Below are 13,751 nucleotides of genomic sequence, written 5' to 3' on the forward strand. Positions count from 1 at the left end.
TTTTTTTTTTTTTTTTTTTTTTTTTTTTTTTTTTTGTATAAAACAGCACAGCTTTCGTTTTATCTTGGAAAACAAGTAATAAGAGAAACCTAGAAGTAGAACTACTATGTTTCAGTTCATGACCATTCTTTAGTTATCATATATCTAACTTGTTTTTTTTTATATATAATAAGGCTGATCGATCTCCGAAGTCTTCCTTTTTCAATTTCATCATTGTTTCTTAACTAGATTTTTCTGATCCAACTTGAGCGATGAGTCCTAGTCACAACCATGTTTCATAGCTTATTCATTGTTGTCTCTATACTAATATCAGAATTGTTTATTTTAGAGTGTATTCATCAATTAACCATATATGGAACAAAAGTGAAGACCAAAGCTTTACACAACACGAAGAGAGTCCTTCTATTCTATCGGGCTGGATCTCTATATGCCTGCAATTGGTTGATTCAACTTGACCTTTAGTAATGTGTTGGGCTCTTTATTTTTACTAGTTGTAAAGCCAAAACTTAAATGGGTTACAAACCCTTTTATTTTTTTTCATTCTCATGCACCTTTTTCGTGTACCAAAAAAAAAAACTTAAGTATATATGTATTATGTTTTATATATTAGACTTCAGTAACAAGTTTTAATATATTGTACTGAGACTGGATATATAATATTTTGTTAAGAAAGTTAAAATCTAGAAGTTGTTCTTATAATGTAAAGGAAAAAAATTTAAGTTCAAATCACAACTGATATAGAACGATCTTTTATTTCTACCATTTTTTTTCATATGTACTCAAAACTGGTCGAAATTACACAGCTCGTGAAAATCACAAAGTGGAATTAAAAATGTACAATTAATCAAAAAAAAATATATATATATGTTTAAAAGAAAAAGTCCCTTCCAGCCTCGAAAAAGTCTTTAAAGTTCAACAACCCAAGAACCACTAAAGTTAGCGACGACCACTTTGAGTCTTGCCATTTGCCGCCGACCTGACCAGAGCCTCCGCCGCCGCTGCAACCTTAACCGTTCTCCTGCCGGCCTGCGAAGCCACGTCATCACTTCTCCCACAAACCGTCGACCCTGGACCCATCACAATCATTCCCTTCCACAAACTTCTTTTGCCCACTTTTCTCATGAAGCCACCATTATAGCTCTTGTCATTTTTTGTTCTAGTAGCAGTGTTATTATCATAACCATTTCTCTTCTGCAACAAACCATGATCATCACAACNACTTACCGCCGACCTGACCAGAGCCTCCGCCGCCGCTGCAACCTTAACCGTTCTCCTGCCGGCTTGCGAAGCCACGTCATCACTTCTCCCACAAACCGTCGACCCTGGACCCATCACAATCATTCCCTTCCACAAACTTCTTTTGCTCACTTTTCTCATGAAGCCACCATTATAGCTCTTGTCATTTTTTGTTCTAGTAGCAGTGTTGTTATCATATTCATCATTACGATTATGATTGTGATGATGATCATTGCCGTTGTGCCACAAATCATTGCTTGAACTCACGGAGAAACTATAATCATCAATGTTAAGCCTCTTGGACTTGTTCTTGATCTCGTAAGTGTCAAGAAGACGAGAGTATTGCGTTTCTTGATCCCCACGGAATGAGTAATTAGTATACCAAAGCGGAGACTTAGTAGAAAACCTATTCTCAGCCAAAACCTTATTCTCCGAGAGGATCATGTTCTTCGTGGCTTCGATCTTGTACCGTGAAGGTCGCGGTGTTCTTGTTGCTCTAGTTAGATCAAACTCTCTCATGATCGGTTTGCCTTCTTTCCGTAAGTACCAAGCCCACGCCGCCGCCTTCACCACCGCCAAATCATCATCTCCTTCTCCTCCTCCTCTTCCATCATAAACCGTCAATGTCGGCCGTTTCTTCTTCCTCCTCTTGTTTCCATTGTTGTTGCTTATGTTCCTCTCGGACATAGATGGTGAAGAAATGTAGTAGTTGCTAAATGGTAGCATAGTGGAGATAGAATAAATGAAATTTGTGGGATAGACGTTAATAGTGGCGAGGAAAGGCTAAGGACATAAATGATGAATCTATTAAATTTTGTGTAAAGGAAATTAGTAGATACAAATGGAAAAATGTAGGTGCGTTGGTCTTTGCTTTTATGGTCCACCAATTGATACGGCAATCTAAATAATTCCATGGAGAAAATGTTATTTTTATTTGTGTGTTAGTTGGATTTGTAATTGGATAGTGCATATCATATGTATCGCCAGCGGTCCCTTATACGTTATACTTATTTCGTGCATTAATATCTCAATAAATATGGGACTATACAAGTCGTTGTTATATAGACTACGAAATTATATAGTTTTTTTTTTCAAATGAATTAAAAATCAGAAGTTTGATTGTGACAGATGAAAAAAAAAAATTACTATTACAGTACAATGCAAAGAGAAGATTCAGTTTTTTTTTTTGGACAACAATGAAAAGATATATTTAAAGCCCAAATGTTGACAGAAATTATATTTAAAACTTAAACATAATTAATATTAATAAAGTTATTTAAAACGTGAATAAAAATATCTTTCTAAGAAAAATTAAATTTTGATAATTATGTTCTATATATATATATACATATTGCATATTTTTTTGATAATTATGTAAATATTGCAAATTATTTTATGATTTTAATACTATCAATTAAATTTTATGATTTTGATAAAAAAAATTCAGAAGTCCGCAGAAAGTTCATCAGTAAAAATATACAATTATCAGGCGAAATTTTGAACTTGAATTTAGTTATCAAAATTTTATGAACTTAGCCATACATCAGCTTTTTCTTTGAGAATGTTTCTGCTTTAAGATATAGGGGATGTGGAAGAAATAAAGCTTTTGGCCTCAGGCAATGATTCGATTATTTCCTTTTAAGTCAACTTGGCTTTATTGTGGGGATGATTTGAATGTTATTGTGTGAATTCTTTCTGTCCAACAGTTTTTTAAAGCAAATAAAATTTCAATAACATATGTATACATGATGGTCCCGTACCGGAATAGGTTTTGTTAGTTTGTGGAACTAATAGGTTTCGAAAATATCGTTTAGTTATTGTTAATGAAGTCTGATGTTTACTACTCCCTCAGTATCAGTTTTAAGTGATATTTAAGTTGGAAAATTTTGTTTCATTTTAAGTGGTATATATTTTCAAATTTTTATGCAAAAATTAAGTGTAGGTTTTTTTGGCCAACTAAATTTTAGAACATGTTTTCTAATTGGTTGAATTTTAGACCCTAAATCACAAAGTTAAAGTCATGTATATAATTTATGTGTGGAAACCTTAAACATCAGTTAAAATTATATTAGATTGAGTGACTGCTAGTTTGCTAAAACGGGTTTGAATGCCAAATAGGCTTAAGCTCGGAAAACTCGTTAAATTTAGGAAACTCGTTATGTTAGAGGAAAGTTGTGGCCCGAAAATTCTCCAATGATAAACTGAGTATGGAATTTTATTTTAGGAAAGTTAATTGACGTGCATAATGATTACTAAAATGAATGTTCGGTAAATGAATATATTTGATAAAGGTTTTGTTTACTGCGGATGAAGATGTTTGTTCATTCATCAACATTCACATCCCTAAGTTGGTGAGGAAAGTAAATGCGCTTTCTATAATACCCACACTGCAGTGGTGGTGATGCCTTTAATTTTCTAGTCCATCTCTGCGTTGTTTAATTTTGGGATACAAAATGATTTGGGTAACAAAAAGCTGATCTATGTGACGAGAAGTTGAAATTTCTCATTGAGGATAACAGAGGCCTTAGACAGATTAATTACGTCCCATGATGGATCATAATCACTTGAAACCACGTGAACAAAAAAGTTGGAGAGTTTTTTTTTTTTTTTTGCTAAAGGAAAAAAAATAGGGCCCAACCGGGTTCGAACCGGTGACCTATTGATCTGCAGTAAATTGCTCTACCACTGAGCTATGAACCCAAGCTTATTCAGTTGTACGTTGTTATAGAAAAAAGAGACAAAAGGGATTTACTGCCAATGACTTAAAGACTTTAAGAGTGTGTTCTTGGGAAATACTCAAATGGAAAGAACAATATGTGATCAGACTTACATGCCAGTTTATACATAACACCAACTCGATCTAAAAAGGCTTGACTTTAACTTAATATATAGTCCACTTGAGCCCATTATTCATTCCCTTGATCGTATTCGTCTCATTAGTGCCCTGCCCCCCCATTGAAATCCACTTTATCATCAAGGTGGAAAATAAATAAAATTGCGGAGATAGTCGTAGCTTTTTGTTCGGTCTAGTGATATCCAACAACATTGTGGTTTGATTAGCAACAATCTTGCGGGCCATAGACCAAAACGGACCAGGCTGGACCAGCATTGGTATTGTAACATGAAAAATAAAATATCATTAGCCAATCGACCAGCCAAAGCCAGGCTAATTTAGCTTATAGGAACCTTACGAAAATTGTATCTTATATATATTGGACTGTTAACTGAGATCTTTAGTCTCTAGCATTGGAACATGAAGAGGCCTTATCAGATCGTATTATTAGTACAAATACTTAAAAGGTTCAAAACAAACAGAGCAAAGGGACTTGCTCTTAATAAGTCTTAACCACAGAACCCCAAAACCCAAAAGTTTTTTTAGAAAAAAAAAAAAAAGAAAGAAAGGCCCCAAATCACAAACCCCGGCAGTGTCAACCGGTACAATGGCTTAAATAAGCTGTAGAAAAGAAAAACTTGGAACTTCCAAGAAACCCAATTCAAGACTTTTGGATCTTGGCCTTCAAGGGTTCCAGAGGAGTGTGGTCTCTGCAATCATGGAAGTAACAATGTAAGGATCCATGTTTGAAGATGGCCTTCTATCCTCAAAGTATCCTTTCCCTTCCTTCTCGGTATCACGTCCTACTCGGATCGATGCTCCACGGTTCGCAACACCCTTTAAACACAATATCCAAACACAAAAGGATCAGTACAAAAATATATAATGTCATCAACTCTTAACAAATCAAGCAATGTTATAATATCTTTTACCCAAAGGAAAGTGTTAATGTCAGCAGTTTCATGGTGTCCAGTAAGACGGCGCTCGTTGCCTTCACCGTAAGCAGCAATGTGCTCCTTGTGTTTCAGTCCAAGCTTCTCAATCGCTTTCTTGATCACCTCGTATCCTCCTTCTTCCCTCATCGTTTTAGTACTGGAAAAAAAAAAAACCATTCACCAATTTTTATACTTCTTCAGAAACATTGTAAAGGTTAACAAGCTAAAAGATTCATGACCCTTTTATACCTGTAATTGGTGTGAGCACCAGCTCCGTTCCAGTCACCAGGAATAGGTTTCGGGTCAAAAGATACAACCACACCAGCAATCTCAGTGATCCTCTGTTTTTAAAAACCACCAAAACTTGTGTCTTAAGTTTACATTCCTTAAAAAACATCAACAAGAATTTGAAAGTGAATGGTTTAAAGATAATACTTCCAAAATGTAACGAGCGATCCACACTTCATCAGCAGCTGAGATACCAACTGATGGGCCGACTTGGAACTCCCACTGTCTCAACAAAAAAATGATTTGGTTAAGCAAAAAGATTGAAACTTTTTGGTTCATAAGTGATTTTTTTAAAACTTTGTTGGTTGTTATGATTACCTGACCCGGCATGACTTCTCCATTGATCCCACTGATGTTAATTCCAGCATACAAACAAGCCTTGTAGTGAGCATCAACAATGTCTCTTCCAAAAGACTTGTCAGCTCCAATACTGCAGTAGTATGGTCCCTGAGGGCCAGGGTAGCCACCAATGGGCCATCCAAGAGGCCAGTTCACATCCTTCTGCAACAAAGTGTATTCTTGTTCGATTCCATACCTAATTAACTCGAAAAATCAGCAATCTAAACCGGAAGAAACCGAAAAAGATATAACAAAACAGAGGAGTTTGGACTAACCATGGCACTTCAGCTACAACATCAGGGTTAGAAAAGATCTCAGCTGCAGCATGTCTCTTGTTAGTAGGGATTGGCTCGCCCGCAGGAGTGTAAGCATCACACATAACCTGATCAAACCGGTTTTAAAAAAAAGATTAATCTAACTGCTAAAAACAGAACATATACAAGAAAAAAAAAACCAAAGTTTTAAACTCACAAGAATGTTGTTTCCTCTACGGAATGGATCTTTGAAAATTGCTTGAGGGCTAAGAAACACAAACAAAACCGATCAATTAAGAAAAATCGAAAAGACAGAAGGAGAAAGGGTGTTTCAAGAAAATCTTGAAAAGGGCTTCTTACTATAAGATGACTTCACTGTCTTGACCAGGAGCTTGACCAGTGCTTGAACCATCATAGTTCCATTTCGGAAGCTTCGATGGATCCGTCACAGGTCCAGAGAGAGTCTGCACAGGAAACAAACCAGTAACTCAGTAATTCAATCTAATCTAATCAACTGAAAAAAAAACATCACATAAGTCTTATCCTTTTGGCTCAAATATCCAAAAAGTTACGATTATTCGAATAAATTAAGTAAAAGAAAGATTAAATTACCCTGGCTTTGCTTCTCATGTCCATACCAGAACCACCAACCCTGTTTGGAAAAAAAAAAAACATCAAGAAACCAAATTAGACCAATGGGAATAACAAACATTGACTTTAAGATTCTAATCCTTTGACTTCATGCTCTTGTTCATCAGTAAGAACACAAAGATCCAAAGAAACCCAAATGGCAAAAGCAGAGGGAAGAAGACGAACCATATGTATTCAGCGATGATCTTCTCAGTGTTGTCTGAGAGGTCAAGGTTAACAAGATCTGCAAGAAGACTCATGGCTGTGAAAAGGGAAGGAGAAGGTTGATTGAATCTTTTTGTAATAAGCAAATCTTGAGATTGTGTGTGTTTTTTGGGTTTATCAGATGATGTTTTTGGAGTTCGTGGTTGTGGTAGTACTTATAGTGCAACGAAGGTACTCAGAGATAGAGGGTGACGTGAGGATACTCTGTTTTCGCAAACATTATTTTATTATATAAAAACTAAAATATAATAAAGTTTTTTTTTTTATAACTTTTTTTACCATTGGAAAACTCGATGTATTAAAATTGAAATACTTTTGCGATTATTAGTTTCGGATTTTAATAGAATTTTAAAGACTTAAATATTATGTAGAATAATATTTTGTTAAACTCTGTTAAATTTAATGTTATTAGTTTATGATTTGTAAAAAATCATTTAAAATTTTAACAAATTTGAATTATTTGGGTTATTGGATTTAAACTTTTATAAAATCGATAAAAGTTTGTGTTATTCAATTAAAACAAAAAAATCTAGGATGGTTAATGAATTCAATTATTATGTTATTGGTTCATGATTTTACACACTTTCTATAAAATAAAGTCATGAAAGTATCACAAAAATACAAATATTATTTGGATTATTTTACAAGATTTTAGAAAACTAATCAACAAAATTATATAATACTCTATAACAATCCTTAAAAAGCTTTCGTTTATTAACTTTACATGATTTTGTTAAAGTCTTCAAAATTATTTATAAATTAGTTTATAATTTGTTTAAGTTTCAAAGTAGTCTTTAGTCATTAAATTGATTGTTGACTTGTTATTATTGGGTTATATTTAAAAATGTTCCGGTAGGTAGATAATTTATGTAGGTGTTGAATTTTTCGTTCGTATGGGTTGGTGTGTACTTCTAGTATTATTACCATTGACATTTTTACAAATTTACCATTATCCGAAAGTGACGGATCGTACAACTAAATAGATGAAACAGAACATGTAATGCATACCAGAGGATCAAGAAAACATTTAAAGAAAAATTCATATACATGTGTTGTTCATACACTAAACTCTTTAAAACACGTTAAAGAAAATAGTAATTATGTTAATGGAAAATAAGTAAGAAAGTAGTAAATTAGATAGATGACCAAAAACAAATAGCTCAACTTTTAAAGATTTTTGAAAAAAGTCTAAATATCTTTGGTTTGAGTGTTTTTTTGGAACGAGAATATATAACATATTTTGGTCTGAGGTCTGAAAGGATGTACAAACTTTGGTTCATAATCTTTTAGTTATTTAGAAAAACAAAAAATTAGATAAATGACTCATATTTAGAGATGAAAATTTAGAAAACAGTAATAATGTAATTTTATTGTTTATTTAACATGTTCTCTAAATTACTCAAAAAGAAATGGATAGACATGAAGAAAAGAACGTCGTTGTGATGAAAGGCAAAAACATCATATGCATAGGTTGTCCCAATCGAACTGGTTAAACCGGTTAAAAGACAAGTTGGAAGACGATTGTACGGCCTTAGGACCATTCGTCCCCACAACCCATCCTCTAAACAACCGCTTCCTCAAAGTTGTTTGCTAACAAGCGCCTTAAGCTGCGAGCCTTACCCAATCATGAATCATCTACTATACACACTTTATTATTATTATTATTGGTCTCGAATCTACACAAATTAATATATAAATAAACAATACAAAATTCGAAAAGGGACAAAAGAGGTTCGATATTTTTTTTTGAGCAGAGCTCGCTGTTGTTTGTTGAAGATATGCATATATTGATAATATTAGTTGTATTTTACTTTTACATAGTGAATATGTGATAATTTGAATTTGTGTAAAAAGTTTAGCTCACCTGACAAAACCTTCCAAAATTTTGTGTAGAGCTGGGAAAATTTCTTGGATTTAGGGTTATCCCAGATTTATGAATTAGAAAAGCTTTTAGTACTTTTATCCAACATAAAAAAATTAAAAACCAAATATTTGGATAAACATGTATCTACGTTTCATAGCAATGATAAAAATGAGTTATCCGACCCAACTGTTATCGGAGCATTTGCAGTGGAGTCTCATCGTAAAAAATAATAATAATAATAATAGAAAAGTGAAAGAGAGAATAAAGTGAGTTTCTCAAATGATAGATTTTGAAAACGTGTGAGAGTCTCATTTATACACATGTTTTAACTTTATTGGTTCTATGTTTTATTTTTAGTTTAGTTTTTAAATAAAAATAAAATTATGCAAAATTTATTAAAATATATATTTGAGAGACTAGTTGAGGTTTTCTCCACTCCACATGCTCTCAATATCTAAATTCAAATAATAACATCAATATTTAATTTTCTAAAAATATGTATATCAGTACATTAAGCATATTTTAAAGATATTTAACAAATGAATAAAATATTCAAAACTAAAAACCATGTTTCGAAAAATAGATTGTTTTTTAAAAATTATGTTGATTTTAAACAGTGTCGGCCCATCCATAAAGCGAGCAAAGCAGCCGCTTTAGGCCACAAAAAGAAAATCAACATAATAACATGTGATTCATTACATATTTCTCTCTCCGACTCCACGTATGCGATGGACAAACAGTTTTATTTTTTCTTTTTTGCTTCTTTTCCTCCTCTGAAATCTTTATTTTTTTCACTCAGTATTTGTTTTTGTCAAACTTTTTTTTCTTCTCTTAAATCCTTATTTTTTTTCTTATCATGTTTTTTTTTCTTTTTCTAATACTTAATTATTTTTGCTAATTTTTTATGATAAATTATAGTTTCATCTTCTCTTTTAAGCATGTAACTAGCATTTTTCTCAATTCTATGATTTTAGTGTTATTTGTTTTATGAAATAACTAAAAAGGTAAAAAAAAATTGAAAAGTATATCGAATAGTATTTTAAATAAATATCTAAACAATACAAGAAATATTTTAGTTAAATTTATTATATCAACTAAAAATTATTTAAAATATTAAATTCTCATGTTTTAAATTGCTTTAGGCTTCTAAATACCTAGGACCGGCCCTGATTTTAAATTTCCTAAATGTTATATTATATGTATGTTTTCTCAGAGGTAAGATTTATTCAGGATTATACATAACGTAACTATGTAATGCTAATAATAAATTTTATACTTATTTTTAAAAATTTTGATTTGACACATCATATTTGTATTGAAAAAGAAAAATCCAGGAGGTTGTCTAAAAAAAGATAAATCCAATTGATAAATCCAGGAAAAGTCGACAAAAAAAAACAAAACGACATCAATCAAATTGATTTGTAACCACAACGACCATTTTAATTATGCAAAATGTTAATCCATGATAGCCATAATTGCACATTTGCACCCACGAACACGTTAAAAGAGAATTAATTCACTTAATTAATATATTTACGTTTAGTTCAGCATGTTTTGACAATTAAAATAATCATGTTTTGGTTCGCATGTTTAATCTTTGTCTTCCATTTTCGAAAAATATACATATGTAAGTGTTCTCTTAACCTTTTCCATTGACACTTTTTGAACATTGATATTCGTAATTTATTCAAAATGCATGTGACTCAATTTTACTGATTTCTTTCGAGGAAGAGAATAGACAAAAATCAAACTTAAGAAGAAAAAAGAAAAGAAAAGCAGATGCTTTGATTTCTGATCGTACGTATAATTTAGACCATCACATTACCATGTTCTTTTTTTTTCTTTTCTTTTTTTTGGTTAAAAATTGAAACGCTGTAACCTTTTATGGACTAGAGTTTGTTAGATCGAGATGTCTTTTTACAAATCTAGATCGAACATAACTTGTGGATTTTTGTACATTTTGAACTAATTCCAACGCTGATAGAATATAAACAGAAAAACAAATATTAGTAGTAAGATGTCATCATTAATGATAAGTTAGGCCTCTTCTTTTAACAGTCGCGCGATTCATTTCAACGACTGAGTTTTTTTTTTTGTTTTTATATGTCAGTTTTGTAATTTTAAGTATTCTAAGAGGTATAACTATAAATTTAGCAAGAACCCAACAATAATTTATATTTTTACGGTGAAGATGTTTACAGATTTGATCATGTCAATTTGATTTTCAAAATCCAGCGACTGTCGCTGCTTTTAAATTAAAGTTTAAGTTGTGTTGCTGGTTTTTTCAGCAATTCCGAAATCTGTAAATTGAAGTTGCAGCGAATGAAAACTTAAGAGAAATAAAGAAGAGATGAAAAAAGTAAAGGCAAATTTTAAATTCCAGCAGCTGTCGCTGCAACTCTCCCTCCGAACAGGGCCTTAATATTGATGTTCTCTTTACTGAAGTTTGATATGCGTATGATAAAATTATCTCACTATCTAATTTATACATAGACAACGATCTTGTTCACAACATATATACTGTTTACATTTATTATCTGCAAAATTTTCATATCCTTATTTTGAACTACAAAAAATTCATCTTATAAAATGTGGAGTAAAGTTTCCTACCATTTTGATTTATTATTTTATTCCTATCTTACCATTGAAATTAGTTAAAATGTTTTTTTTTTGGTTTTTTCTTTTGACATGATTTGAATGCACAAATTTAAATATCCAGTCATAACCAAACGCTGTTAGATTATCTAGTAAAGATTCTTCAGCAAAGTCTAGAAATGGTTTGAAAGAGGTCGTTTGAAAATGGACCATATATAATGTTCTGATCTCTTGATTGACAAAACCTACGGTCTAGGCTTGGAACCTGTTAGAAAGTCCAAAAAAATTATCTAGTCACGCCCAAAATATTCGATGTATAACTTTGTGGAAATGGTAAAAAGAAATGAAAAAAATGAATTCCAAAAATCATTGATGGCCTGGACCAATGAAAAGAGGTTTAACTTACTTGTACAATTCAAAAAGTTCAGTTTATTATTGCATCTGCAACTTGCAATATTGATGTTGACACTTTATGCAATGTAGATGTCGACGCAAAATGATGCATGTGGTCATTTTCAACTGCGAATAAGATTTTTATAAAATGCTATATAGCTATGAAATATAATGACACAAAACGGTTATATTCATTTAAGCAGCGCAATCGAAAGATTATGTTTTTCTAATTCGAAGCGGTAAAAACCATTTTTCTATAAACACTGATAAAACAAAATGGTATAATAAAAAACGGTCAATAAATAAAACTAAAAACATAATAACAAAAACAACAATATATACTTTTAATTCATGGGGGTAAAACTAATCTGTCAAAATATTACTATCGTTGCGAACGTATAGTTTGTTATCTGTAGCAAAGACCAAATCACCAACCAGAGCCTATAAGTTACTCATACCCAACTCAACCCAATTCTACTCGATATGTGGTTTAATATTTTGTAGTTTTAGGGTTTGATTTATATACATTATAAAATAATACAATGGTAAATTAAAATACGTACCGAATATTTTCATCCATCGTCTTTACGAACATACCATCAATCACTTAAACAAAAAGTATAAATAAAAGTTGCTGATTTTTTTTTGTTCAGTGACGTGGTTAAGTCCCTAAGCTGACTATTAACATTGTTGAATTGGTACATTTTTTGCGGCACATTATATAAAGTATAAATTGCTTCGATAATTGAATTAGAATCTGAATCTCAACTAACTTCGAATATTTTTTAAAGTCAAATCTATAAATCTAGTGGTTCCAAGGACCTCACAGTTTATGTCCTCTCGCGATCGAGCCCCCTCATCTATGACGCCTGCAAATTTGCAATTTTATAAATGCAATCTACAACTATTAATTTATTGTCGTTGTTGTTAAGTGTATAAATTCAAAGCCGACAATGTATGCACGAGTCATTTGTTATGGTTTTACATATTTTTTTTTCAAAATAACAAAATATTTATAATACTATATTAGTATCTCATAGATCTATATATTTATGTTGTGTAGTTAAAATATCCATGATTGGTCTCCTCTTACATACGCAAGCAGGAGATTAAGGGACAAATTGTAGTCAACTTTGCCTTTTGGAGAAGACTTAAGCCATTGTCACTCTAATTAATCATAGAGGTTAAGTCTTAAACTTGGCCTTAAGTTCACTGGTACAGCTACATATTTAATCACATACTCAAACTTATTCTTTATTCTTATAAACTCAGAAATTCATTAATATAGCAAGGATATGAGAGCTGAAAATAAGGTTAGCGGTTTAGTGTCACACGCAACCTACATATCATCATCTATACATGTTTAAGGCAATCTAATAGCATATATTTTCTCTTTGGCCAAATTTTAATAACTTTTATTTATAAGCTATGAAAACTAGACGTCGTACAAAATCTTAAATGCAAAAGTGAGAAATGCGGAGAAGAGAAACCGGAGACATGACCGTAAATGTCATATTTTGTTTGGAAGCTAATAGATAAATGGTACCAATTTATGAAGAAATAGCCCCACCATATAAGAGTATATCGAAATCATATAGTATATATTTAAAAATAGCCCTACATAAACGTTAGCCTCACATGGTGTGCTAGAACATTTCTAAAATGGCCAATCTTATCATTTATTGTGTGATGGATGAATTTGTTTGATGGTTGTTCGATTGGTTTAAGTGTAGTGATGTTACTCAACCTTTTTCTTGTATGTAGAATTCATGTTTATCTTTATTCATCTACATGTTTAATACTGTATTTTGAATTATCCCATAACTTTACTATTACTTGAAAAACAAATTTTTTGCTCAAACATCTACATCAAAGAAAATGAGTGATTAATTTATAACAACTATATGTTTCCTCGGTCTTAAATATCATCCCATAATTTATTTACGATAATTCAATAAAAATCCATAAAATTCAATTAAAAATATATATCTAAGATGATCAATAATTTTAATTTAGTTTGGATAATTGTTTTGTTAATTTTATATTAAATTTATAGATTGTTTCTAAAAATAATTTTAAATCTAGTAGAACAGGCCAAATGATAGCATTTTCTACAAGAGTTCAAATCGTTGTTGATATTTTGGATATTTTATCTAAAT

The 13,751-nt window shown here is 31.6% G+C and overlaps 2 protein-coding genes and 1 non-coding gene across 4 annotated transcripts; all 3 read right to left on the reverse strand.

The window, feature by feature from the left end:
• LOC104750401 lies at positions 744-2,093 on the reverse strand. Its single transcript, XM_010472190.2, has 2 exons — positions 1,431-2,093; positions 744-1,217 (listed from the first exon to the last, which is right to left on the reverse strand). Exons 1-2 carry the CDS (start codon positions 1,960-1,962, stop codon positions 937-939), a joined length of 813 nt encoding a protein of 270 aa, XP_010470492.1. The 5' UTR covers positions 1,963-2,093; the 3' UTR covers positions 744-936.
• Positions 3,865-3,936, reverse strand: TRNAC-GCA. Its single transcript has one exon. It is a non-coding gene; the product is annotated as a tRNA-Cys (tRNA).
• On the reverse strand, positions 4,455-6,884 carry LOC104750402 (glutamine synthetase cytosolic isozyme 1-2). 2 transcript variants are annotated; one of them, XM_010472191.2, is made up of 10 exons: positions 6,702-6,876; positions 6,498-6,537; positions 6,246-6,349; positions 6,103-6,151; positions 5,907-6,013; positions 5,611-5,827; positions 5,440-5,514; positions 5,254-5,345; positions 5,002-5,161; positions 4,455-4,906 (listed from the first exon to the last, which is right to left on the reverse strand). In XM_010472191.2, the coding sequence occupies exons 1-10, from the start codon at positions 6,773-6,775 to the stop codon at positions 4,754-4,756; spliced, it is 1,071 nt and encodes a 356-aa protein (XP_010470493.1). In that variant the 5' UTR covers positions 6,776-6,876; the 3' UTR covers positions 4,455-4,753. The 2 variants fall into 2 exon arrangements, with proteins under 2 accessions (XP_010470493.1, XP_010470494.1); XM_010472192.2 differs by lacking the exon at positions 5,002-5,161 and having other exon boundaries at positions 4,786-4,855; positions 6,702-6,884.

Source organism: Camelina sativa, chromosome 16 (assembly GCF_000633955.1).
Source record: "Camelina sativa cultivar DH55 chromosome 16, Cs, whole genome shotgun sequence".
Classification (NCBI taxonomy): domain Eukaryota; kingdom Viridiplantae; phylum Streptophyta; class Magnoliopsida; order Brassicales; family Brassicaceae; genus Camelina; species Camelina sativa.

What these genes read in the sequence shown, in the direction of transcription:
- LOC104750401 (XM_010472190.2), bottom strand. Translation starts at nt 1,962, where the DNA reads ATGCTACCATTTAGCAACTACTACATTTCTTCACCATCTATGTCCGAG.
- LOC104750402 (XM_010472191.2), bottom strand. Translation starts at nt 6,775, where the DNA reads ATGAGTCTTCTTGCAGATCTTGTTAACCTTGACCTCTCAGACAACACT. An exon ending in ATCATCGCTGAATACATATG is followed by an intron (nt 6,538 to 6,701) that starts GTTCGTCTTCTT and finishes TTTTCCAAACAG; the next exon opens with GGTTGGTGGTTCTGGTATGG. An exon ending in GTTGTAGCTGAAGTGCCATG is followed by an intron (nt 5,828 to 5,906) that starts GTTAGTCCAAAC and finishes CGAGTTAATTAG; the next exon opens with GTATGGAATCGAACAAGAAT.